General features: G+C 43.0%; 2 protein-coding genes across 6 annotated transcripts in view; one reads left to right on the top strand and one right to left on the bottom strand.

Annotated features, from left to right (window-relative positions):
* The window catches only part of DIP2A (DIP2 acetate--CoA ligase A), a 74,115-nt gene extending 54,766 nt beyond the window's left edge, over positions 1–19,349 (top strand). For 2 of the 4 annotated variants that reach the window (XM_085065932.1, XM_085065929.1), the window contains 21 exons: positions 3,425–3,561; positions 4,010–4,090; positions 4,286–4,413; positions 5,400–5,514; positions 6,644–6,845; positions 6,971–7,080; positions 7,220–7,300; positions 7,677–7,800; positions 8,067–8,188; positions 8,500–8,611; positions 8,829–8,938; positions 9,051–9,181; positions 9,707–9,875; positions 11,060–11,230; positions 13,268–13,297; positions 13,720–13,781; positions 14,458–14,515; positions 14,823–14,897; positions 15,449–15,623; positions 16,901–17,024; positions 17,342–19,349. In XM_085065932.1, the coding sequence (XP_084922058.1) occupies positions 3,425–3,561; positions 4,010–4,090; positions 4,286–4,413; positions 5,400–5,514; positions 6,644–6,845; positions 6,971–7,080; positions 7,220–7,300; positions 7,677–7,800; positions 8,067–8,188; positions 8,500–8,611; positions 8,829–8,938; positions 9,051–9,181; positions 9,707–9,875; positions 11,060–11,230; positions 13,268–13,297; positions 13,720–13,781; positions 14,458–14,515; positions 14,823–14,897; positions 15,449–15,623; positions 16,901–17,024; positions 17,342–17,594 (2,570 nt within the window). In that variant the 3' untranslated portion in view covers positions 17,595–19,349. The remainder of the gene's footprint in view (positions 1–3,424; positions 3,562–4,009; positions 4,091–4,285; positions 4,414–5,399; positions 5,515–6,643; positions 6,846–6,970; positions 7,081–7,219; positions 7,301–7,676; positions 7,801–8,066; positions 8,189–8,499; positions 8,612–8,828; positions 8,939–9,050; positions 9,182–9,706; positions 9,876–11,059; positions 11,231–13,267; positions 13,298–13,719; positions 13,782–14,457; positions 14,516–14,822; positions 14,898–15,448; positions 15,624–16,900; positions 17,025–17,341) is intronic. The other 2 variants (XM_085065930.1, XM_085065931.1) reach the window with 2 other exon arrangements.
* A 3,891-nt stretch (positions 19,350–23,240) lies between these two features.
* On the bottom strand, positions 23,241–25,855 carry S100B (S100 calcium binding protein B). 2 transcript variants are annotated; one of them, XM_085065940.1, is made up of 3 exons: positions 25,700–25,855; positions 24,648–24,800; positions 23,241–24,187 (listed from the first exon to the last, which is right to left on the bottom strand). In XM_085065940.1, the coding sequence occupies exons 2-3, from the start codon at positions 24,783–24,785 to the stop codon at positions 24,047–24,049; spliced, it is 279 nt and encodes a 92-aa protein (XP_084922066.1). In that variant the 5' UTR covers positions 24,786–24,800; positions 25,700–25,855; the 3' UTR covers positions 23,241–24,046. The 2 variants fall into 2 exon arrangements, with proteins under 2 accessions (XP_084922066.1, XP_084922065.1); XM_085065939.1 differs by lacking the exon at positions 25,700–25,855 and adding an exon at positions 25,329–25,520.
* Positions 25,856–26,470: the final 615 nt, after the last annotated feature.

Here is a 26,470-nt window from a genome sequence, read left to right as displayed (position 1 = left end):
CTTGCTCTTGATCTGCTTTCGGTTTTGTATTTTTTTTCTGAAGGCTTTTTTTTCCATCTTCTGATCCCCACTGAACTTGGAAGTCTGCCTGCCCTAGTCTTTAAAATACTTTGTGACATAGGAGCTCACATCCCTGAATTTCATTCAGAAGTGGTAAAGCCAAGGGGCTTTGATCTCATTACCTGTGAAGACCTCAGGAATACTTCATTCAGGAACTACCTGGTTAAAAGGTCATGGATAAAACATGCACTCTCACCCTCCTTTTCTTCAGATCTTGCTATTTTTTCTGAGACACTGAGCCCATCTGCTCTGGGGATCTTACTCACCAGAGCCATCAGCACCAGGGTCATTTCATGTGTCACTGCTGTTTAACCCACAGGCCATTCTTGATGCCACATTCCCTTCACTTCCATTATCTACCTTGAATGCCCATCACAAGACCCTCAAGGGAAGTGCCAGCATCCACAGAGAAATCTTCCCCTCAAAGATGGCATGGGAATTCTTAAGAGAAAACCTAGTATGCATTCTGCTGGAATCCTCCCTGGAGGGATGATGTTTTACCTAACCTTTTGACCACCTTGGGCTATTTTGTATAGTTTCTGTCTGGGTCTGGCATTGCTAAATTCAGCTCATAACAATATTCAGTTCATTTTTTCAAATTGGACTGGTAAAGATGGTAGGGAGAGTGCAAACTCTCTCTCTCTCTTTTCTTCTGCCCATTCTCTGCCTCCAACCTTCACATCAATTGGAATGTGATTGCCATGTTATCTGTCATCTTAGAAGCATAGTATACCTCAAGTTTGAGCTTGGATATGTTGCTCAGGGTATTCATTTAAGTTTGTCTCCCTGCTGCTTCCCAACCAATCATTTCCATTCTTTTACCAGGATCCTTCTCATGTTCTTCCTTTGACAGGAGCTAACACTCTTGAATCCAAAAGTTCTAAATCCCCATAGCCTCTAATCATACAAAGGCTGGTTCCTAGAAACTACTGCTGCAGCAGCTGCTTTCTTATGCTCAAGCAGAAAACTTCAGGTTGGCATGAAATCTTGGGCTTCTGCAAGATCTTCTGCAAAGAACACTGTCATGTTCTGGATTGTGACTGCATTCAGTATCTTCTCTAGAAGTTCAGGGAGATGGTTCTAGTTTTCTAAAGTCAAGATGCTCACATTGTCTCCAGCCCATGGATGTCTTGGATTTCATTGTTTCTTCTGTCCATGTTTGAGCAAACATTTGCCCAGGTTCTGGTAGTTACCACAATGCATCTTCACTGCAGAGGGATCTGGTTCCTTCACCTCAGTAGAAGGAGTTCTTACAGAACAACTTGATGAAGCTTTCAGTTTTTTCCTTAGATTGTGAGTTAACAGAACCTCTTTTCCACTCAGCCTTTAGAATTTATCATATTCATCAAAATTCTGCGTTCCACATGGCTTCAGTGTGTCACACAATGGGACAACAGCCACTGCAGAGCAACTCTTAGAGATCTGTGCCAGTGTGCACTTGGAATGAGGTGTTTTCTTCCAATTTAAATGTTGTACTTTGGATGCTTGTGATCACCTCTAAGAGTCCAGATTTATGTTCACTCTTCTAGGAAGTTGGCTTGCATTATGCCTGTTGCCCTTTCCAGAGAAATAGGAAGAGATTAAGGTCTGCATTTGATATCCCCACATGCTGTTTTTCTCAAATCTGAGGTTTGTCTGAAAACCCTGCAAATCTCTTCCACAGTGACTCTAGAGGCTTTTTAGCCTGGCTTTTTAGTATTTTTCCTAAGGCTTCCTGCTTCAAGAAGATAAATTCTAACTAAAGGTGCAGTTCAGGAGTATCCATTGTATATGGAACCGCTGTGAAACACTGGAAGGGGAACAAGAGAGCATTTCAGCTTCATCAGTACCTTTGGTCACAGCCTTCTGCTGGGCAAGCCCCCAGCATTCTTCTTGCATTCCTGCTGTGCCAGTCTTGAAACATCCAGAGCTGAATCCAGCCTTTGGTAGGGCATCAGCATGGTCCTTTGCACAGCAGGGTTCTCATCTTCTGCCAGGATGCTCCTTGGCAGGTCTGACTGCTGCAAGTCACCATCTGTCAGAATGTACATGTGGACTCCTTTGAAGAAAGCTTTCTTAGCAGGAATCTGTGTTCTTCATGACGTGCAGTCCACATGTACATTCCCATCCCATCTGCTTTTTCCCTTCTCTTTAATTCTTTTTCAGATGCAATGCTGTTGAGAGAGACTGAAATGGTGGTAATGCACTCTCTTGTATGTCACACATGAAGCAGGAAAAGGAGGAGAAGCGAGAGTAGAGCTCCACAGATACTGCAGAAGGGCAGCCTTGCAGTGTAACCTGGCAGGGCAGAGCTGTGCCTGCTGTTAGAATGTACCTGTAGACTACCTGTATCATACATTGGCTACTGGTAAGTATTTTTTTTTTAATTTGATCAGGGTGATAGGATTGTCCTTGGTCTTCATGAATGGAGCATCATTTAGGGACTGCAGGTTGATCCATTGGTTTTTCCATGTTTGTGAATGCAGTGAGGGCTGTACATTTGTGTATGCCCACAAACTGGGCTTTTATCCAGTTATTAACACTTCTCTTTGCATCACTGTTTAAGTCTTACATACTTATTATAGTTCTGATATATAGCTCAAGTTACTTCCTGTAGTAATAAGCTATTTCATCAGTTCCGTTTTACCATTATTTTTCCCTCCTAAATTGCAAAATGTGGAGTTTTGCATGAATGATAGTTCACACTGTAGACTTTAATTCTAGACATCTAGGTCACACATAAAATATCCAGCACCTGTTGTACTAATTTGGACTTGGACTGTATCAGAATTTGAGTAGCATCTATTTACTTGGTCACCCAAGGTTATCATTGCATGGTTCCAAACAATTACTAATAACTGCTAGTTGTTCTGATAGGTAATTTTTATGAAACCAAGATAATTTAGAGGTTGATCTGTTGATAAGGGTGAATGATTGTCTCACCTGTTCAGACCTAGGATGTTGATAATTGGAAGACTTCTCTAAGATTTGAAAATATACCCACAAATCTGTTTTATCTGCAGGCAGCAGAGTAGGCTTTGCCATGTTTATTTTGTATTGACCTGGGTAGATTTATTGATTTCTTTCTTGATCTTGAGTCTTAAGTGCTAAATCAAACTCTCTCAGTCCATTGTGCCTTGGATTTAGCTGCAGGTGGTGTGGAGGCTGTGAAGCACTGTAAGAAAAAAACATTGCATTTGTCAACTTAATCTTGGAGAACACATTGTACAGGATGTCAAGAAGCTAAAGAGAGCTCTTTTGCGTGCTGTAGCTGTCGCTGATGAATAATTGATAATAAAATCTTTATCTGTCAGGGGCAGAGCACCACATGTGTCAGCTGCTGGAGCAGACTAACACTGTGATTCTGTGTTCTTCCTCCTTGCAGCCAGCATGTGTGTTGTGAAGGTGGATGGGACTCCTTATCTGTGTAAAGCTGATGAGGTTGGAGAAATATGTGTGAATTCAGGAGCAACTGGGACAGCGTATTTTGGCCTCCTTGGAATCACCAAGAATGTATTTGAGGTTTGTGTTTCTTTGTAATTGTTACATTTCTAGTGTTTCTTATTGCAAGCAGACTTACTTATTCCTTAGAGGTCCTGTGTATGTGTGTTTTATGGTTTGGTTTGGTTTTTTAGTTAGTTAGAGAAATACCCTGTCCAGGTACACTTTGCTTCATTCATAGAATCATAACAAGAAATTCTGTCTCTTATACCCAAAAATACCAAGTGTCATCTGCATTCAGTCAGCTGCTTCTGCATTCCACAATCCAGTGTAGTGCTTGTGTGAGCATTTAAATTTATTTTAGTCTTGAATTAACATAGTGGTCTTATGTGCAATTACCTGAAGGCATTTCAATCTTTCTGCCCATATTTTTCCTTGCAGTGATACCCCATTTCATGTTTTCTGGCAATAAAGGAGTGAAAGTCCTTATCAGTCCAGTGAGTGTCTGAATCCTTCTGTGTTCTTCCAGGCCATCCCAGTGACAGCAGCTGGCGTGCCTGTCTCAGACCAGCCCTTCACAAGAACAGGATTGCTTGGCTTTGTGGGTCCTGTAAGTGTGAAAAAGCCTTCAGGGCTCTACTTCCTTCTGACTCCCAACTCTAAAGTGATGCCTCTGAATTCAGCAGGATTTTATGTCAGGGCACTGCCCTCCTATAGATCTCAAGAGTATTGTTGGCTTGAGTCTGGCATATATTGCCAGGAGTGGGGTTTTTCTGCTCTGTTTCTAATCCTTCCTTCTTTTCAGGACTATTTGGTGTTTGTGGTAGGAAAATTGGATGGCTTGATGACAGTTAGTGGCCGCAGGCACAACGCAGATGATGTGGTAGCCACTGCCTTGGCTGTTGAACCCATGAAGTTTGTCTATCGGGGAAGGTGAGTGTACTAAAAACCTCAGCACTGCTGATTGGGCTTTGATGCTCCATATTTAACCCACAGACTGTCATCAAGTGCCACAGCATACACAGGAGCAATGCATGTGAACTTCTTAATGTGTATTTTATAGGCAAGTTGGCACTAGGTTGTGAATTTGGCTGTCCCTGCTAAATTGAAAGACAAATATTGACACCCTGCTTCGTGCATAATAGATTTTAAACTACTTTCACACAGTATGAAGGTAGACCTTAAAGTGTCTGTTTAAAACTTCTTTCCAAGCTTCTCTCAAGACACTCAAAAGAACCTCATATACCAGATATAAAACACCTCTGTCCCCCTGAGCCTTTTGGGTGGCTGAGGGAGGGACTGTGCAACCTGTTCTAAAGAACAAACTAGGCTGCTGAAGGACTCTCAAAGATAGTGTATTGTATCTCCAACCTGAGTGCTCTTCAGTGGTCCATGACTCAATGTCCAAGTCAATCCATCAATGGCCATCCATGACAAGCAGGGTCCCTCAGGGTCCAGCCTGGGACCAGTCCAGACTGAGGCATTATTAATATTTTATCCTAGAAGAGGCAAGCCTAAAACTAAAGTAATTCCCAAATGGGAATTAAGAATTTTTCAGTGCAAGGTGGTCAGTAATTTGGCATAGTTGTCTTCCAGAAGGGACATATATGTAGGGGCTGCAAGTCTAGTGTGCATGATGGAGTTCTGTAGGCAAGGTTTGCACAGCCCCTGCACGTATGGAACTTGCCTGTCACACGTGCTCCATGGGTGACAAATCCACCTGACCCCACCAGAAACCAGTTACCACAAGGAACCCACATGTGTTCTAAATTTTTCTGTGATTCTGTGACCTGGCATGAATAATGCTCGTGTGTGTGAAACAGTGCCATGCGAGGTTGCAGCCATTCCCATGTGATGATAAGCCATGCTCTGCTCACCATATGTTGCATCCTATCATTCTTCTGTCCTTTGTGTTTTAGGATAGCAGTGTTTTCTGTGCCCGTTTTGCATGATGATCGGATAGTGCTTGTGGCAGAGCAGCGCCCTGACGCCTCAGAGGAGGATAGTTTTCAGTGGATGAGCAGGGTTCTACAGGTAGTCAGTCTGTCCTTTTCTCTTTCCAGGTGAATAAGGCTGATGCATGAAATGAGAATATTAGAGAACCTTTTTTTTTTCCCCATAAACAAAACTTATCAGTGTAATCACAGAGAGCTGTAATAAGTTAATTTTTTCAGGGTTGAGAATTGACAGCATTTTGTAAAAAGTAAGATTTTCTTTCAGAATGTTTTTTTTTAACTTCCTACTACGAGGGTTCTGAAAGTCCTAAGGGTTATAGGTTATGTCTCTTCTGATTTCATACTGAGAGTTACCTCTGAAAATACTCCCAATTACACTGCCAAGTGTAAGAACAGCCCCTGAAAGCTTTTTATCACTAACAGCCCTATGCCAGATCTGCAATAAGAAGTATTAAAAGCTTTTTCCCTTAATTATTTTACTGTATTTCCTTGGGGGTGAAGGACAGGAGGAAGGGCAACTGTGGTGGATTTGCATCTGCAGATTTTAGAATGTATCATTTCTAAGGAAATAAAAATTGAGGGATCAATTATGGAAGACACTGGTAAGGGGCAACTGAAGGGAAGGATCCAGAGAACAACTTAAGGGAAGTTTGCTCTTAAGAGTAGGGCAGATGGGTAATAATGGTTTCTGTCTAATTTCAGCTTTCTAATCTTTTTGGAGGGAATATCTGGTAATAGGCTTTTTCATGAGAGAAAATATTTTTGTTTCTCTTTTTAGAAGTGTCATAGCTAAAATAGACACTTAAGCTTTAGGCAGCAAAGGTGCTTCCCTCCTAAATTTTGTGAGTTTTATGTTCTACTGCGCTTTTGTGATTGTGCCATACATGCTAAATTTGCTGTGATATAATTTTGGCTTTTGAAAATCTCTGCACTTTTTGCCCACTTTTAAGAGCCTTTCCTAATCCCTGATGTGCAGGTGGCATCCCCTTGGTAGAGGGCACAAGCAAAGTCCTGGGTCTGCTCCTGCTCCCATTGAAGTCATGGCACAGCTTCTATGAGTTCAGTGAGTGCAGAATTGGACCCTTTATTTGCAAATTGTGGTGCAAGTAAAAATTTTAATGTTATAAATGACTTGAATTCAAATTCTTGTTCTAGCTACATCCCAGTTGGTAATGTGGAATATATTTTTTTTTTTTATTTCTGTGAAGGCAATTGATAGCATTCACCAAGTGGGTGTGTACTGCCTTGCTTTGGTGCCAGCCAACACTTTGCCAAAGGCTCCACTCGGAGGAATTCATATTTCAGAAACCAAGCAGCGCTTTTTGGAGGGTGCTCTGCATCCTTGTAATGTCTTGATGTGTCCCCACACCTGTGTTACCAACCTGCCCAAGCCTCGACAGAAACAGCCAGGTGAGGAAACCAGAATATTTGTTAGTTCTGCCAGACCTGTGGCATATAGGGCACCTCCAGGCTGAGTTGTTGCTTGTTCCTTAGGTTGTTTTTCCTCATTTTGCATTGTTCTTTTCAAAATGCAGATGTTGGCCCTGCATCGATGATTGTGGGAAACCTGGTAGCTGGCAAGAGGATTGCACAAGCCTCAGGGAGAGATGTTAGCCAGCTGGAGGATAATGACCAGGCAAGAAAGGTGACACTGGGGTCCTGGTATTATTAAATATTTGAATTAGCTTGCTCAGAATGACAGAAGACCAGGTATGATACTCTGCTGAGAGTAAACGTGAGGCATTTTGAGTGAATCTGAGTGTCTCCTTTTGCTTCCATTTCAGTTCCTGTATTTAGCAGATGTTCTTCAGTGGCGAGCTCAGACAACTCCAGATCATCTGCTCTTCCTTCTCTTGAATTCCAAGGTGAGAGGCACTTTAGGTCATGCTTGGAGATTGAGATGAAAACAAAAGATTATTTAGATTCTAAGAAACTTCCATCTAGAAGTCGTTCCCTGAAATGCTGCAGATTATTTTAATGAAGCAGACAAAAATTGCTGGTTAGTAAGCAGCATAAATTTTTCCACTTTGGGACTTTTATGCCATATCTTTTATTCCACACTGGAATTTCAGTATGCATTCTGCCTAGCTTAAAATAGTGCAGTTCGTGATTTCCTGCTACATGTTAGTGTGTTCACATGCCTCCAGGAGGAACCCTTTTGGTTTACACCTTTTCATGTCAATGTCCAAGACCTGCTGCTGTTCCTATAAAGGTTTTCTCTGTCACTTGTCTCCTGTGCAGGGCACTGTGGCCAGCACTGCCTCGTGCCTGCAGCTGCACAAGAGGGCAGAGAGAGTGGCAGTCGCGCTGATGGAGAAGGGACGGCTCAGCGTTGGTGACCATGTGGCCCTGGTTTACCCTCCAGGTAAAGCACCACAGACAGCAAAACCCACAGTCACACTGCACAAGAGGTTCTGTCCATTAATGGGATTGGAATCGTTTTTGCTAACTCTTAAATGCCAAATGCTTTAAACTGGGTGTGGTCAAGAGCAGCCTGTTGATTTGAAGAGATACTTGTGACAAATCTTTGCAGCTTGATAATGGAAATCAGTGTGTATTTTGATTTTGGTGAAAGAGTTCGACCTATTGTTCTAATAAAAATGGCTTTAATTTCACAAATATCCTTTCCAGGAGTAGACTTGATAGCAACTTTCTATGGCTGTTTGTATGCTGGCTGTGTTCCCATCACTGTCCGCCCTCCTCATCCACAGAACCTTGCTACCACTCTGCCCACTGTCAAAATGATTGTAGAGGTAGGTATGAGACATTCCTCGTGCTTTTGAGGAGTGTGGAATGGTTGATGCAGCCTGATGAATTGCTTTGACACAGTCAGTGTAAAATAAGCTAGAAAATAAATATTCAGTATGCTCTGGCCAAGTCAATAATTACTTCTTCAGAAACTCATTTTAAATGGTCTTCTATTGTCATGATGTATTTTGCTTTGTTTCCAACTATTTTCTTCATCTCTTCATCTTACTGGTTATCTCATCTGGCTGGATATGACATGACTTTGAGCATGCATCCCCTGGTTTTATCAATGGTTTTAATGCTGTGCCTTTTGCAGGTCAGTAAGTCTGCGTGTATACTGACCACCCAAGCTATAATGAAACTGCTCAGGTCCAAGGAGGCTGCAGCAGCTGTAGATATTAAAACATGGCCCACTATTTTGGATACAGGTACGGTAGCCAAAATGGAAGTAGTTTGAAGAGTGATGTATTTATTTTGCTACACCATAACTGTCTGATTGAGCGGATGTGTTTTGCATTGCATTAAAATAGCTGTCCAGAACCTATAGTCAGGATCTGGTGGTAATGCTGTAAAGATACATTTTTTGTCCTGTGCTTGTTTCCCAAAGTAATATGGTACTCTTCTCTTCTTACATATTTTAAATAGATGATATGCCTAAAAAGAAGCTGGCTAGTGTTTTCAGACCTACATCTCCAGATATGTTGGCATACTTGGACTTCAGTGTGTCTACTACTGGTATATTAGCAGGAGTAAAGGTAGGGTAACAAGAAATAATTAGATTTTGTTTCCTTAACATTTATAAAGGAGTATGTGAAACGCTTTTTTAATAGAAAAAAGTCCCTGAGAGCTCCTGTTTTCCTCTTACAGATGTCACATGCAGCTACAAGTGCCTTATGTCGCTCAATAAAGCTCCAGTGTGAGCTGTACCCATCCCGACAGATTGCCATCTGCCTGGACCCCTACTGTGGCTTGGGCTTTGCTCTGTGGTGCTTGTGCAGGTATGGCTCTGGGGCTCCTCAGTGTGCCCAGCCTTCTCCAGAACCCCAGAGTGAAACCTTCAGAACCCTGAGTGAAACTGTCAAAGAAACCCAAATTAACCTTTTTGTATCAGGAGGTCAGAAAACACCTTTTGTGCTAAGAAAATCCATTTAAGTCAGTTAGTTACTTGAGTAACTTCAGCTATGCAAGTGGAATTAATCGAATACCAAATTCAAGGAAAAGAAAAAGGACTTCACTGTCTGTCTCACACTGATTAAGTAAATCCTTTTAAAGTCTTTCTCAATTAAACCAGGTGTTTTGACAAGACCTTTAAGGTGTTCTCTGCAGGATTAGTATGCACTAAGAAATACTGCTAAAGGAAGCAGTTAAATGTTTCTTAAAATGAGTGAGTCCTGACTTGATTCAACCAGGTAGCTACTCTAATGCAACACATCTCACAAAACTGCAATTCTTCTTGCCTTTTAAAACAAGCCACATGCATTAATTATTTGAATTTTCATGTTGCTATTGCTTCCTCTCCCCAGTGTATATTCAGGTCACCAGTCCATCCTGGTGCCTCCCCTGGAGCTGGAGAGCAATGTGTCCCTGTGGCTGTCTGCTGTCAGCCAGTACAAAGTGCGTGTCACCTTCTGCTCCTACTCTGTGATGGAGATGTGCACCAAAGGCCTTGGGACACAGACTGATGTCCTCCGGGTGAGTGGGCTTCATTTTCCCACAAACTGACATAAACATACATGTGTCTGTCTAAAAATACTTCTTTTTGGATTGGAGAAGATGAGTTTTTAAGTGTTTCTGTGTGAGCTTTTCATTATGACTTGACTTTTGGGGAGTGTTGAGACTGCTGAAATATTCAGCTCACGTGTTTCAGTGGAGGCAAAAAAAAAAGAAGTCTTCTATTTTCAGTTTTAGTTATTCGTGCAGCCTCTGTGCTGCTGGATGTTTTTGAGATTTTGGGCAAAATACATAGCAAGCCTATCAACTTGTTTCTGTCTGAGACAAGGAAAAAAAACCACATCAAACAAAAAAGGATCCCAGACAAAACGCACAACAGAAGAAAAAATTCCAAAGCCCCACCAAACACAAAAAACCTTACCCAAAACAGCCAAAAGAAAAAGCCCCCCAAACCTAGCAAGTCTCACTTACTTTCAGCTATCACTTGATACCAAAAGTGTTGAGTTCTAAAATGGATATAATCTTCCCCAGCCCTGGAAGTGTTCCAAGCCAGGTTGGTTGGGGCTTGGAGCAGCCTGATCTAGAGAAAGGTGTCCCTGCCCATGCTGAGGGCTTGGAATGGGATGAGCTTTTTGGTTCCTTCCCATGCAAGGCATTCTATATGATTCTTTGATTTCTAACAAAAGCAATTACACCCTAATACATCTATTTATTTTTATGGGAAATCTCTTAACTCAGATTTAATTTCTGTGAAGAGGAAGGAGCATTCCCACAGCTATAGTAACTTAGCTGCTAAGGACTTCCACTGAGAATGTGAAAGCATTCTCCTTCCTAAACAAGTGGCTATATGGTGTGCTCTCAACAGAGACAAAAAAAGCCTGTCCCTCTGCTCCTCTGGACCTCACCAAAGGGAAACCTGGCCCATAATTCACATTCATGTTGAGAGGAGCTGATGGTGTCTGGAACACCTGAACTGTGCAGTGCTGGGAGCCTGCAGGTCTCTAGAGAGCCCAGCCCTGTGGCAGATTGACCTTTTGGGGTGTTTTCAGCTCAAAAGGCTGAATGATTGTGTTGCAGCTACACGATATACTGTTACACCAGTTCATGTCTTACTCTAGTGCTTTTAAAGCCCTTCTGTTGCACAGATGAAATGGTTTCTCTTTAGAATTGCTGCCTTTGAAGTCACACTGATGTTCTCTCCGCAGACGAAGGGGGTTAACCTGTCCTGTGTGCGCACCTGCATGGTGGTGGCGGAGGAGAGACCAAGGATCACCCTCACTCAGTCTTTCTCCAAGTTGTTCAAAGACCTGGGCCTCTCTGCTCGTGCAGTGAGCACTACCTTTGGCTGCAGGGTCAACGTAGCAATTTGTTTACAGGTGAGACTAAACTGCTTGCTCCTTACACAGAATCTCTGGGAACTTGGTAGAAAGTCATGTTCAGCTGAATGGATTTCTTTTTCTAATGAACTAGAGCTCCATTGCATGCTTGCTTGCTTCATCACCAAGTTAAATAAGCTTTTTAATATGATGTTGGTTATGGTAATTTCACATTTCTGTACTAATTGACCAGTTGATTTGCTTTTCTAATCCAGAGGGTCAGGACTAAGAAACTTGTTTCCTTCCTGCTACACAGGAGCAATGTTAAATAAACAGCTTCCTATTCATAAATATTACAGGTTACAAGCAGTGCTGTTTCAGCATTTGTGTGATTCAGATTTTGTCTTGTTTTGTGTAATGTGGACTTAAATGGAAGACAGAATTCCTCAAATAAGACCCAGGAAAATTGACACAGTTGGCAGGTTTTTTTGACTTTTAAAGATCTCAAATTACTATTATCAACAGGCAAATATTTTTGTCTCACCTTGTGTGAGAGCTGGACCTTTTTTTTTTACTTAAAAGTATAAAATTGGAAACTTTGAGGGGGAGGATGTGCTCTTAAAGTACTCAGCCCTGCTTCACAGTCTGGAGATAATGACATGCTGTGGGCAAAAACCACCTCAGACAGTTTAGTATTCAGCTGATAATAAACTTTTATGTGTAATTCTACCAGATGAAGACTAACTTTTCTTAATGAGATATTTCTTTTCCAGTCAAGAGATTAAAAAAATACGTATATATATTCCAAAACTTACCCAAAAAATCAGGTATTAAGTAAGGGAAAGTACCCTGGAGTTTGGAGGATGCTTGAATTAGTAAATAAAGTGCTCAGGTTTCAGGTGAGGCAGTATGTAGCTTAGTATGTGGGGAGTGTCTGTGGGGGCACATGGATTAAGTATATGTAATTGTAAATTTAATTTCCAATTTTACTGATACAAATTCTATGAAAATTGCTACTGTAGTTCTGCAAAACTTGGGTTTTCTTTTTTTTTTCTTCCTGGTGCCCATTAGATGAAGAAAAGCCTTTTTTCCTCTCAGAATATATTACAGTGTTCTAGGTTTCAAACAAGAGAGATATTCTGGGACGTGAGTTACTTAAATATGTTGCCATTCACAATTGTTTCCTGAGTTTCTATAGTTTCTTTCACAATTAAAGGAGGAAGGATTTTTAACGAGACCAAGCTAAATGGTTTTAAAGAAATAAGGTCAGAGTGATTTTATGAATCAGTAGGTGGAAAAACAGGAAGGATACACATGAAATCAAGATGACTATAAATTAAGATTCTCAATTCATTGAATAAAACATTTCAGCTGCCAAGTGTGAAAGAACAGCTTTCCAAATTGCCTGTGTGAATAAAAATTTCAAAAGCTATTTTGGGATAAAGGCAGGGGGGAAACAGTTTTTCTGGAGAATAGTGAATGGTAACATGAAAAGTACTCCATAAAAACTCTGTGAGGAATGCAGGACTGCTGGGCAGTTAAGTTTCCCCTTCATTTTATGCTTTCTTCATCTCTGTTCTCCATTCTTGAGCCCCTTTTTAGTGGGAGAGGTTTTCTACCCCTTTTCCCCCATTCTTCTAAAGTGATACCTGTGTTAGGCGTTTTTAATTAATTGGGTTTAAATGAATGTAAATGAATGACCAAACGTTTGGTACAAATTAGCAGGCAAATAAGTCCCCGTGTTCCAGCCCTGCTGAGCTGGTTCACTGAGAAGGTGTTTCTGAAGCTGCAAACAGTCTTTTAGGGGGAGAAAGGATTTATTACAAAGGAATGTTTGAGTTGCCTTAGACCTCTTTTGTTCATTATCTGTGACTTGCATGTTTCCCAAAGAACCCCCTAGAAGCGCCAAGCTTTTAAATAATCTGAAATGGAAATTTCTTTTTCATTCTAAAACAGTGTAAGTTTTGTTTTCTGTCTTATTGTGTGTATCTTGTGTTTCCAGTGCCTCTTTGTTTGTATTTTCTTTTTTTTCCCCTTTCTCTCTGTTTCCCACACTTTGATGGCCTCTGTTACTTCTGTTTGTGGTCCTGCTGTCAGCCGAACAGGCTGGGCAAGCTGGCTGAACAGGTATAGTGATGATGCATGTGTGCTTGTCATGTCCTAAAGTCCATCTGGTTCTGCAGTGTTAGGGACTAGGCCCACACAGGTTTATGCTTACATCCTTTTGCACTGGTTATGTGGGTTTTAGATCAAGTGCTTACTCAAATAAAATCTTAAAAGCTGAATTTTAAATTTAAAAAATGCGCAAATTTAGACTTAACCTGTACTGCATACTTCACCTGTGCATTCATTGACTGATTCCATAAAAAGCAAAGGCTCTACAGCAGTCACTGTAGAAAGGGGGGCTACTCTATTTCTTGTACATTAGGGAAGTGCTTTATAAGTGTCAGCAAAAAAGGGAGAGAAATTTGTGAATTTATGTGGCTTATGTGAATGAAAGCAGGATGTTGTGGCTTCTGTTGAATTTGTTTCTTCCTCATTATTCTTAGGGAACAGCAGGACCAGATCCAACAACAGTCTATGTAGATATGAGAGCACTTCGACACGACAGGTACAGTCTGTGTTAAAGCATCAACTCTTCAATGGCTGTAGAGAAGAAACTTCAACCTCATTGCATTGGTTTGTTGAAAGATCCTTGGCAGCAGCCAGCTGACTCCCTGCCATATTATATCCTGGCTGTGCAATTCCAAGCTATCTGCTCTCTAACAGTCCTTTAGGTAGTGGAAATAGTACAGTTAGAGTCTCCCTTAGTCTTTTTTTTTCCTTCAAAAAAAACCAACTCTGTTCCCTCAGCCTTCCCTGGGCTGCACTGTGTCCCTTAATTCCAGTTAGGTTGCTTGCTCTTTATTGTTTGTAATTCCTGATGATGCTCTGCCATGGCTCAGTGTGACAAGTAGAATCCAGAATTAGAAGAAAATAATCCAGAAAATCAGGTGAATTTAAAGTGCTGGTGGGATTGCAACCTTCGGGCTTTGTTGAAAAAGTTACTTGTCTTTCTAGAGAGCAGAGTTACAGATTCTTAAAAGAAACATGGTCTATGGGAATGCTAATAGGAACGTTTTGAAGACAGCTAGAAACTTCTAACTGTTAGTTGTGAATAACTGAGAGTAACTGGGTGATTCATTGCAGCGAAGGATGAGGTAGCAGTGGATATACTAGAACACAGCTCTTTAACTTCTGTTTAAGTTCTCAAAGCCTTGTGCAAATGTATCCTCTTGTTTTCTCAGGGTGCGTTTGGTAGAGAGAGGTTCTCCACACAGTCTGCCACTCATGGAGTCTGGGAAGGTGAGAGGCTGGGTGTGATCATTCCTCCTCACAGAATCACAGAATATCAGAGTGGTTTGAGTTAGAAAGATCTTAAAAGCTCGTTTCAAAATCAGAGGTCTTCACGTGGAAGGCATTTTCTAGATGTGAAACCAATGCTGAAACTGCAAAACAGCTGCTCAGAGTTAACAAATTAAACAACAGTGGTAGGAAGGGGTGGTTGGTATCTGTGGTGTAGAGAGAAGTAGTAAGGGAAGCACAGACTATTAATTTCCAATTAACTTTTCTTTTAATGAATTCATTTTCTTCTGTTTGCTTCTTATTCGAGATTCTTCCGGGAGTAAAGGTCATCATAGCACACACAGAAACCAAGGGGCCTCTGGGAGACTCGCATTTAGGAGAGGTAAAGCTTTGGCTCTGTTGTACTGTGTTTATCAGCAGTGATGTGATCCATCGATACCTCCTGTTAGAGAAATGCCTTCCCCTGAGTGGGACAGCCAGGATCACCCTGCTGTGGCATGTCAATGAGCCCCACAGAGGGCTGGCTCTGTTTGCATTCCTGCACAGCACCAGGTGACACCAAGGCACAGTCTGGTCTGCCTGGCAGCTAGAATAGGTAGGGATTTACTCCCATCAGTGGGCAGCAGCAATTTGCTGTTTGGTTTAACCTTTGTTTTATAGACATCTTTTGTTGTGTAATAAGATGCCCAGCTAATAGGTTAGCAGGTGTTCCTTTCCAGTAAGTCAAAATGCCTGGTTCATTTTTTTATGGCCTTTACCATCCCTGAATTACATGTATATAATTTTCTCCAGTCAGAAGTTAATGATTTCAATAAAACTGGCATTTTGGAGTAGTCAAAACTGTCAGTGAAACAGATCTTTTAAATCAATTAATGATGCTATCCAGCAAAATACCCTAGGTTTATTCCAGTTTGGATGTGGTTTATCCCCTAGATCTGGGTGAGTAGCCCACACAATGCTACTGGTTACTACACGGTGTATGGAGAAGAAGCACTGCACGCTGATCACTTTACTGCTCGCCTGAGTTTTGGGGACACCCAGACCGTGTGGGCTCGCACTGGCTACCTGGGCTTCCTGCGCAGGACAGAGCTCACTGATGCCAGTGGAGGTGAGAGGAAACACCTGGAGGCACCTTGGGGAAGCTGAGCCAGCAAACAGTAGGCTGTCTGGCTAATTTATGCTGATTTCCATCACGGAAGACTCCTGAATTAAGTAGGAGATGTTCTATCATTCAGCAGGTTCAGGACATGCACAGACTCCAGTTACTTTGCAGCCTTTCAGAAGTTAAAGGTTTAGAGGAGAAACTTTCCAGTATAGAAAATAAATTGTTAATCTTGGGTTTTTTTCAATGTCTAAATTTGGGAAAAGTTTATCTTCCATCTGCTCTGTTTTCTGTTGAGACAGAATACAAAGTAGATATAGCTCTTGATTGTCATATATATATAAAAAAGTAAATCTCTGAACATCCTAAGGAAAGGCGTTTGAATGCTTCTAACTTAATAGAAAATGGTTTTTACTGGTTTTCTGTGATTGGATTTCTATGAATGATGGTATCTACATGGATAGTGTCAGTGTCCCAACTGATGCCACTAGGTAATAATAGCAATCTTTTGTGCCTTGTAGCTTTCTGAGAAATCACATATCATAGAGATTTTGATCACCATGGAACAACGCCAATTGTCCTTTACCTTTTGAGAGGCCTTGTATGGTGAATTAACATACAGTACAGATTAAATACAGCTTCCCAGCATGATTTTCACCTCCAGTGACACAATTGAACAGAACTATAAAACAGTTAACAAAGAAAAAGCGAAGTAGAACTTAACATAATTACATGATGAATGTGTGTGTCCTTCAGGAAGGGTCTGGGAGAGCTTTGCTTGTTTAACCTGGCAAAGCTGAGGCTGGGGACAGGACAGAGTTGTTCTTACTGTGTAAACTGTGTAAATTTAAGAAGCTGAGTAGAATTTTGCTGACATGGGGACAAGTGGGTATGAGCTGGTGTTAAAAAAAAAAAAAGTTGAAATTGGAAAAGTGTTCCTGTCAAACAGAGAAGTAAAGTTCTCTGGTAAGAATAGTGGAACAAAAAGATGCTTTAATGGTGGATTTTGATTGGGTTTATGAGCTGCAGTTACATTACATGAGAGAAAGGACAGAACTGATGGCCCAGAAGTTCTTTTAGTGTGGTTTCAGTTGCTTGGAGTCAATAGGCAGAAGTGCTGCATGAGCTCTTAATTCTCTCCAAATGCTAGAGCTTGTATTACGGACTTTCCCCTAGGAAGCACTGAGAACATCTTAGAATGCCAGGAATAAGCCCATACAAGTGAGCATGTTTGTCCTGTAGATGTGTAGATGTGATGTTGAAATGTGTGTGCTGTATTGCAGAGAGGCACGATGCCCTGTATGTGGTGGGCTCTTTGGATGAAACACTGGAGCTCAGAGGAATGAGGTACCACCCCATTGACATAGAAACCTCTGTAATCAGGGCACACAAGAGCATTGCAGAATGGTAAGAACCTCAGCAGTATTTTTCTGTGTCATTTTATTTCTTCTAAAGCCGAAGAACCTGTAACTTTCTTGGCTCTGTCCATATGTGGGTGTGCTAAACACATCTTGAGGACTTCATGGATGGTGTCTTCTCACAGATTGTATTCCCATTTGGCCCTAATGAATGATATATATCGTTGGCTGTAGGTCCTCTCCAGCATCAAAGCATTCATGTTTACTTGTAAGCTTCGGGAGGTCTTGTCTTTCTTTTAATAATCTCTTTTAATAACTTGCTTAGGTGCTTTTTCCTCCCCATTAACATGTGTGTCATGCCAACAGTGCTGTGTTTACATGGACGAACCTGCTGGTGGTGGTGGTGGAGCTGGAAGGCTCAGAGCAGGAAGCACTGGATCTGGTGGCACTGGTGACAAATGTGGTCCTGGAGGAGCATTATCTCATCGTTGGTGTCGTGGTCATTGTGGATCCTGGGGTCATTCCCATCAACTCCCGTGGCGAGAAACAACGGATGCACTTGAGGGACGGGTTTTTAGCTGATCAGTTGGATCCTATTTATGTCGCCTACAACATGTGAGAACAGCAAATCACATCAAGGCTAAAGCACCAAATCCAAGGGACTTTCCTCGTCATAACATCGGAATCCATGCTCTGTGTTTTTAAAAGCTGTTGAAGACCTTAGGAAAATGGAGATACTTCTCTTTACATACAGACCTTCATCTCCCAAATTGCATTTGCTTTCATAAATCCATTGTTAACAGTCACATCTGTCTTAGGATGGAGAGTTTACTGGAATTCCCTGAAGGAAGCTTATTAGAACTATCATGGACCAATTTTATTTTTGGGGGTGGGGGGGTGGGGGTGAATAATTATGAATGTCAGTACTTGATGCACTGCATAAAAGGACAAAGAGTGGGGTGGGAAGAGAACACCAGCTGTGAGGAGGACTCCTGGAAACAGCACCCAAAGTCCTGAGTAACCATCCAGAGTTCACCCTCCACGTGAGTGCAATGTATTGGCAGTATTGGGGTTGGGACACAACCTTCAACATTGCACACACCTCTACCACATTCTCTACTGAAAGGAATTTTGCACATCTTTGAGATTTTAAAAATGCAGCCTTTTTATTTTAAATCACTGATTCATCCCTATTGAGAAGAAACGAACCCATTCCAAACCTGGATTCAGTGTAACAGTTATGCTGCTGTTCAGCTTTTTTGTACCAAGCAAAAACAAATATTGCAACTGTAACAAGGTTACTTAGGTGCCATGCTGGACTCTGTAATGCTGTAAACTTTATAATAAAATACAAAGTAATACCCAGTTTTAAGTACTTGATGCGGGAGACTTCAGTGCTCTTGCTCTTCTAACTCCATGTCAAAGTCGCTTGTTTTCATAGTGTTAGCTGTTAATTCCTGCCCTGCATAACGCCAAGGATTTAAAAACCAATTCCAAAGCCACTAGTCCTTGAATGATTTGTACAAATGTTTACAAAGCATTGGCTTACAATATGTTTTCCCTGAATATCCTGTGCTACAACTTAGAATAGTAACTTTTTTTTTTTCTCACCATGGAAAACCTATTCAGTGTTAGTTAGCTTGAGCTGCTGTGGTACAAAGTTCCTTTGTTTTATTTGGAGTTGTATTTAAACTCTTTTGTTCAGGCTAAAATATCCAGTTGGTTTGAGTCACAGTTGGACTAATAAAGGTTTTGAAGTTTCTGCCTGCTCTAATACTGCAGTGAACCTAATGCAGAAAGAGAATATGAAGTTACTAAAATACTTCTGTGTTTGAAGGTAAGCACGAGACTAGCAAATAATTATTTTTATAAATTTGTTAAAGACTTTGAGAGCTGCATACATTTTTTTTTAATAATGCACGAATTTGGCAAAAGAGCCAGTTTTTTCTGCGAGGCAATTCTGCCTGGATCAGTGCCTAAGAAAGATGGATGTCAGTCCCCTGCTATATCAGATTTATCCATGGTCAAATAAATTGTGAAATCTTCAAGAAAAAGCTCTCCTCTATAGTAGTTATGTGCCCTGATGGTGTTTACCTGTGGTGTATTATACAGCTGCATACTCTGACTGTAATTATGTACAGAACCTGTGTAACTTATTGTTTGAGTACAGCAGCCTCCAGCAGCAGGCTGTGGGACACCCCTCCTAGCAAAACAGCTGGCAAAAGGAGAGAACTCCCTAACCCCCAGTTCCATGTTGTAGTTTTTTAGCAAATAAAGCATTGTAAGACTTTTGTATTGAGATACTGATGACAGTGAGACAAGTTGCCTTGTAAAGTATATCTGAAAACAAAAGCTCATTAAACATTTCAAAACAGCTCTTGCCAATCTGACTTGATCAATGTTGAAATTTAGGCTGTTAGGTCAAAACTTTGGCTTAGCACAGTTCTCACCATACTTCAGACAGTTTAATGCCTAAAGAGCTTTTCCTGCAAAGCTTCACTACACTTGCTTTGCAGGTAAAGCAGTTGTAAAACCTGAGTGGTCCTGACTTTCCTGTGTTTTGAACCTCTGCCAGGCTGCAGTGCTGATGTCACCATGTCACATATGGTGTCACTGCCGTGGTGGCACTAAGCAGCTGCTCCATGCATGGCCAAGCCTTTCCAGGACCTCAGGGCTCGAGCTCCAGGCACAGACCAGCCGTGCCCCTGCTTGGTTTGCAGCTGGACATCCACCAAAGTTTATACCCTTGGAAAACACTGCAGAAGGCACCAGCAGGACAGAAAGAGGCCTGATGCCAGATCCAGGCTGATGACTGCCAGAGAGAAAGGCCTGGCTGGAAAGGAAAAAGGGGAACAGAAACAGAAGGACTGGGATGATGCCCTCCAGCAACCTCATCAGGCTGACCCACAGCAGCTGCTGTGCTACCAAAATCCTCCAGAACTGCAAGGGTGAAGAGAACCCTCTAACAGTGTCTTTTGTAGTGCTGGAGAATGAGGCAGTACTTTATTCCTGGCCAGGGTTTGTGAGTGGCTGACAAAATTCCAGCCAAAATTCTGGCCTCTACACAGACTGATACGAAACTTTTTCACCTATTTCTACATTTTTAGCAAACAAAGAAATTAATGTTCATTGGTCCTAAATTGCATAATTCTCTTTCATTCCTTAATATACTGTCCTATATTGCTTACTGATTCCTCGCTGTTCAAGCTAATTAGTTCATATTTTTAGGGTTTTTGTATCTATTTCTTCCAGTAGGGACTATTCAACACACAGACAGAGTCTTTGTTAGTCTCTTCTGGTTTCTGCAAAATGTCCTTGTAGTCCATAAATTATGCATTCCAGATGTCCAGCTTCAACAATACATCTTTCTATCCCAGGCTTTATTAATTGAAGCATATCAGAATTAGTTCATCAAAACTTAAGGTCTCAGTAATTTTCCCAAGCTGTGCTCCCATAAAAGTGACTTATGACAGCTTTGCTAAATGCTGGCTAAAAGTGATTTAAGTCTAACATACTGCTCATAATTATTATTAGTGCAGAACACTCTGTAGCTACAGGGCATTCCATCTTGGAAGGGAGCTCTGGGAATTTGTTTCATGTCATCTGCATTTTTTAACCCAGACTTCCCAAGGTTCCTGACCAAAGCACCTGCTTTTACTTAGATCCTTGTTTGTGGAAGTAAATTAAGTTGTAGTCTCTTTAAAGAAGGCAAATGTTTTGTTTGAAAAGGCAAGAGAGTTGAGGCAGCTACAGAAACCATTTGTACCCACAGTAGGTTTAGGAAACAAGCACAGATTGATACTGCAAAATGTGATCTGTGTTTAAAAGCACTGCACATAATGAGACAATGGCATCTTGGAGCCTTGGCTGTTTTTCTCACTTTTAATTCCAGCCAGGCATTGTGCCTCGCATCCAGAAAGTGCTCTGTGTGACATGTTGAAAGTACTCTGGATTTCAGTGCCAAAGCAACTTAACCCCTCTTTCTCAAAACTAATAGAGGACGGGATTCAAAAGTCTGTAATTCATCTTAAATTGGATTAGTGTGACATCGAACTCCCAGCTGGTAATAAAAGTACAAGGATGATTTTTCGGTTGGTTTGTTGGTGGATTTTCCCCTGATTTGTGGGAAAATAAAATGTTCTAACCAGGCAATTCTAAGCCCTGTCTCCTGAACTAATGTGCTGCTTTCACTGGCTCGCTGGCCCTCAGTACACTGACTGAGGAATGCTGTTGAAGCAGAATGTTTCAGATTTATTCTGGGGTGAAAGTGAGTATTAAACAGCCTTGTAAGCATTAATGAAGCTGCCTTTATTGCAGCAGTGTTCCTTGTGAGCCAGCACTTCATACCAGCATTTTAAAATCTTTGTGTCATTTTAGCAACAGTACTATGAGGTTGCTTTAATGCCCTCATTTATTGCTAATTGTTACCCAGGGATTTATTAGTGGAGAAAGGGAAGCAGCTGGTTAATACACTTTAAATATTTATGTGGTCACAAATTTCAAATGAGATATTTGCAAGCCAGAATTCCTTGTCATGACCAATTCTAATTTTGCTACAGTCTTTAGATGTTGTGTTTGTGTTTGGATTTTGTGTTGTTTTTGTGTTGTTTAGGAGGAACTAGGCACACCAGCTTTATGGTGTTGTTTGGTTATGCCAGTGCCATATAAGCAGAGTTTTATTTTTTTGTATTTCAATACATGTTATTAAAACAATACACACCACTGTCTTTTCTTCCAGTCACTTTTGCTTTGTTTAACCCTGCTCTCACCTAAACCTGAAAGTGCTATTTTTCTAGCATTCCTCAAAACTTGTCTAGCAAAGGTAATTGCAAAATCATGATTTATTTCTGTCACTTTTCTCTGCCAAATGTGAATGACAGTGCTAGGGTTGGTTCTGTTCCTTTTCTGTGGTCTGTGAAACTCCACATCTCATTTGTGGGAAAAGAAACAGAGTTTTCTCCTTAAAATTATTTTTTCTTTCTTGCTGCCAGCACTTGAGCTCTGCTTTTGAATGACTCAGCGTGGATCCACTTCCATCAACAGTTAAGATAAAGTATATGTTTTCATAGATGAGCAACAATCAGCACTCCTGGTAAGATCCTGTGTGGAAGAACTTCTGGAAGGGGAGAGGTGTCTGTAAGTGCTCTTAAAATGCTGGTAACTTTTTGACTGATCCAGGGAGAGCGTTCCCTTTCACAGATGCACATCTGAAATTATCTGGGGAGAGAATAAAAGTGCAGATTCTAATCTCCCAGAGCAGAAAGTAATAGCAGCATTTTAAATTCTGAAAATGTGATTCAGCAGAGGTACAATACAGCATGGGTGTACAAAATCTGCCCCTCTGACACTTTCCTAGTTTCAGAAATTAATCTGCCTCTTTCAAACATTCCAGGCCCTTCCTGTTGCTGCACTTTCTTCTCTTCGTTTCAGTTCTTCTACTGTTGATAAGTAGGAAACTGTTGGTGTCCTTTGGTCAAGAGAGTCCTGGCTACCCTGCCTCACCTTGACATGGAGACAGAGGTGTCCCCAGCCATTGTTGTCACCCATGGCCTCAGGTCTGTACCAGTGCTGAAAGCAGCTGAACTGAGACCTGAGGAAATAAAAATATGGTGGAAGTAACTTGGATGCTGAACAATTTTATCAAGTGAGCACTACCCTGGGATGGCACAATGTCATTTTGTGCTAGGTGGAGTACAAGATGCTGTCCCTTGTGGGCCTGGCTCTGCCTGAGTGTCCCCTTGCACAGTTTGGGGGGAGCTGGTGAGAATAGCAAGACAGTCCCTGTCCAAAGATGTCATTTTTTGCATGAAATCATTATGAAATGTGGAATGAGGTAAAATCAGTACTATCTGAGAGCATCTTTGCTGTGAATCTGTCACGATTGATGCTGCAGGCAAGGCAGGCCCAACTTGCAGGTATTGCTGAGCTGGATGGCATGTGCAGACTGAAAAGGCAGAAGCACAGGCTTTGGGGAGGTTGTCCTGGGTTTAGCTGGGGCTTTGCAAACCACCACTGCAAACCCCTGGTAGCAGCTGACACGTCCTGTGGAAGGGCCTTGTGTTCCTTTGTCCTGCCAGGGGGGGCAGCCAGATGGAATATGGTGCTGGTGACAACTGTGACTGTCTGGTCACTGTCTGGTCAGTCACAGTGACACCAGGGAGGAGAGGAGGGGCGGATGCCTAAGAAACCCAGGGGCATGAGCTGTAGCAGTGGATCCCACAGCCTTCCTCTCTCAGCGCAGAGCAGCCTGGCACAAAAGGACACATTTTTCACCAGAGGCCAAACCAACATTTTATTCTTGTCATTTCCACACACTCAGGAGGCTGTGCCTGGTCTGTGGTCACATTGGGCCAATCCCCCTCCCCTTCTGACTGAGCATGGACACCTTGCCAAGGAATATCCCACACCCAGGAGCTGACCCCAGAACAGGAGCCTCATACACTGTTGCTTCCAGTTCTGCAGGCTGCTAAAAGCAGGAATGATCAACAAGAGAAAAGCCTGAGCTGTCAGATGGTTATGCTTTTAGGTTGTTATACTTTGCCTTGCAAGCCAAGGGCGTCTCAATGTGCCAAGAAATGGGTGGGCTCTACTGAGCTCCTGTGAGGGGACAGGAGCTGGGTTTCCTGGGTTAGTGCCATGCACAGAGCCCACAGGAATCACTGGGAGCCTTCCCATTCAGGCCAGCGGGCTCAGCAGCAGCTTTCCATTACCAGCCCTTCTGCATCACCCCCTCCTTCAACCCTTGAATTTCCCTTTTTCCTTTGCATGCAAGCTTGTATCACAGCATCCCTCTGCTTCTAGCCCCGTGCACATTCCTGACTTACAACAGCAGGGAGGGAACTTGAGGCAAGGCATTCACTGCATCCAACCCAGTGGGCACTAGACGATAGCCTTTCGTGAGCCGCGCAGGTGTTGTTCACAAAGCCATAGCACTTTTAATAAGCTGCTGAAGACTAGCACAAGCTGAACTCCAAGGTGCCTGTAATCACACCCAGTCCTTTTCCTGGAAGAGCAATGCTGCCTTGCCTCTCTCCAGCCTGAGCAGAAGGGGCTCTCTTGCTTCCCACCAGCTCACTCATGCTCAAAGAACTCGTGGCAAGCGGCAGTGACCATGGCAATGAAGGCCACAAACTCCTGGAAGTCGCACTCTGCATCCCCGTCGCAGTCCAGCGCCTCCATGACTTTGTCCACAGTCTCCTGGTCTTTGATCTCCTGAAGGAATAGAAACAGGCAGCCAAAGCTGGGGAGGACCACAGGGAGGCCCAGACAGTAACATGTTCCCATTTCTCAAGTGCTCTCATGGCTGAATCTCTGTTCAGACACATCCCAAATGGCTGTTCCCAGTCTGTGGTGGGGCACTGTCCTGTGCCTCTGGGAATCCCAGCCACAGCTGTGCTACTGGGAAGGGACATTTTGTGCCCCTTGGGGCAAGGCTGTCCCCCCATGTCAGGGAAGGTAATTTTCCTACTATCCAGCCCACCCCCCAGTCTGCCATACAGGCTGTTGCCCTCATCCTGCTGCTCTGCAGACCTGGAGCAAAGGATTTCATGCCCTGCTGTGTAAACAAACCCCTTTGCCTGTGCTGGCTTCCTGTGGGAGACAGAGTTAGTGGAGTGCAGTGGCTGCTGATGCCCCCTGAGCCCAGCCAGGCTGTGGGGAGGGCAGTACTTACACCGAGGAAATGGCTCAGCTCGTTGTTGATGAGCTCCTTCAGTTCCGATTTCTTCAGCTTGTGCTTGTCTCCCTCCTTGCCGGAGTACTGGTGGAAGGAATCGATGATGGCGATCATCGCCTTCTCCAGCTCAGACATGGTCGTGGTGTGGCCCTGAGGTCAGAGGGGACAGTGGGAAGGCCAGCCTGGGCAAGCTCCAGCAATTCCTATTGCTTTGGAAGCACAGCCAGCCCGTGGATCAGCAAGGTCGGACCAGCACTGAAGGCATTCTGCTGGGAAGCACCGGCAGCAGCTCTGGCTTCAGGAGGAAGGTCCCCAGAGACCATAACTGCTGCCAGTGGCTCTCGTAGACAGCAGAGCCACAAGGGGAGGAGAGGAGCAGGCAGGGGGTCAGCTCTGCTCCGGAGCTTCAGAAAGGTTTTGCTGTCCCTGTCACAGGTCCCTGAGCCCATGCCTTTGCCTGCAGACCTGTCTCCAGCCCAGCAGTCAGGGGAACCGGCTAGGAACCAGTTTTGATGAATGCCAGGAGGTCAAAATGAACACCTCTCGAACCTCCTTCTCCTGCACTTCATCTGGAGACGCTCTTGGGAATGATTATAATTCCGATTGCAGCATTCCCTACAGATTCCACAAACAGACAAACCAGAGGCTCTCATCAAAAAGGGAGAGCTGCCAACCCACCTTCCCAAAAACTGGGGAAATAAAAAAGGCTTGTTGCCTGGCATTCTGTTTGTTCATATCCCGCAGGTAAATGTCTCCTGCCCTGCGACCTGGCTCCTGTTCCTCCATCGTAAGGTACTGAATCTGATCCTACAGCTGATCTCCTCCTCCGCTCAGCAGTGTCCAAACTGAGGGACTGTTCCCAGACAAGGTAGGAAATACCCTAAGAGCCCTCTGCATGCTCCTGCCCTGCCTGTTTCCCGTCCGGCCGGCTGAGGAGCGCTCCAGCTCTCCGCCAGCTCCGCAGAGGCGATGCGGAGCGGCGATACTGCCCCGACAGTATCCCCCCACTGGTGGGGACAGCCCGCCCGGCGTTCCCCGGCCCCTCTCACCTCTCTGCCGGCGGCGGAGCTGAGGCACAGCGATGCGGCGTGGCTGGGCACCCCGGGGACCCGCTGGCTTCTTATGGCTGGGGGGGGAGCCGGGGAGGCAGCGGCAGGCGGGGCGGGGTGTCCGAGCCGGGCGCTGTGCCCGCACTGCCCGCGGGGACACGTGGGAGCCGCTGGAAAGGCGCCCTTGTGAGAGGGAAACAACGCCTGCTTTACTTGTTTGCTGAGGATGGTGAGGGGACATGGTTGCAATCAACTGGTTTTCATAGGGGACACATACGTAGTGATACAGCCCGTTTCAAAATCTATGCAGTAAACTGAATTTTTTTGTAAACACGCACTTGGAGATTATCCTTAGAGCCAGTTGTTACACATTACAAATAAATCTGTTATGATGCCATTTATTTGTTCATGTTTTTCAAAGATAGAATGCCTACTCACTGTTCATTAGATGGGTGTCTTTCTATGCACAGAATGTTCTGCGAATCAAGCTTGCAATTCAAAGATGTGAATGCTTTCTTTAAAGCTGCTGTTCTGCTCTGAACAGTGAATATGCAAAAATAGCAATTCCTTGTACATCCGATCTTTTCACTATGTTTGGGAGCCATTGGGAGCACACTATTAATATTGAACACGCTCTTTCTGCTTTCTACTGTTTTAAGATTGTAGAGTCAGGTTAAATAGAGAAAATAAGATTATTTCAATTCACTCAGCTTCACCAAACATACCACCAACAAAATGATTTTTCAAACTGAAACCATTGCTGCTTGTGCA

This window comes from Lichenostomus cassidix, chromosome 7 (assembly GCF_008360975.1).
Source record: "Lichenostomus cassidix isolate B80296 chromosome 7, HeHo_3.0, whole genome shotgun sequence".
Classification (NCBI taxonomy): Eukaryota; Metazoa; Chordata; class Aves; order Passeriformes; family Meliphagidae; genus Lichenostomus; species Lichenostomus cassidix.
This window is presented reverse-complemented; position numbering and strand designations above follow the sequence as displayed.

What these genes read in the sequence shown, in the direction of transcription:
- S100B (XM_085065939.1), bottom strand. Translation starts at nt 25,436, where the DNA reads ATGGAGGAACAGGAGCCAGGTCGCAGGGCAGGAGACATTTACCTGCGG. An exon ending in TTTCCCCAGTTTTTGGGAAG is followed by an intron (nt 24,801 to 25,328) that starts GTGGGTTGGCAG and finishes CTCTGACCTCAG; the next exon opens with GGCCACACCACGACCATGTC. An exon ending in AGCTGAGCCATTTCCTCGGT is followed by an intron (nt 24,188 to 24,647) that starts GTAAGTACTGCC and finishes CTATTCCTTCAG; the next exon opens with GAGATCAAAGACCAGGAGAC.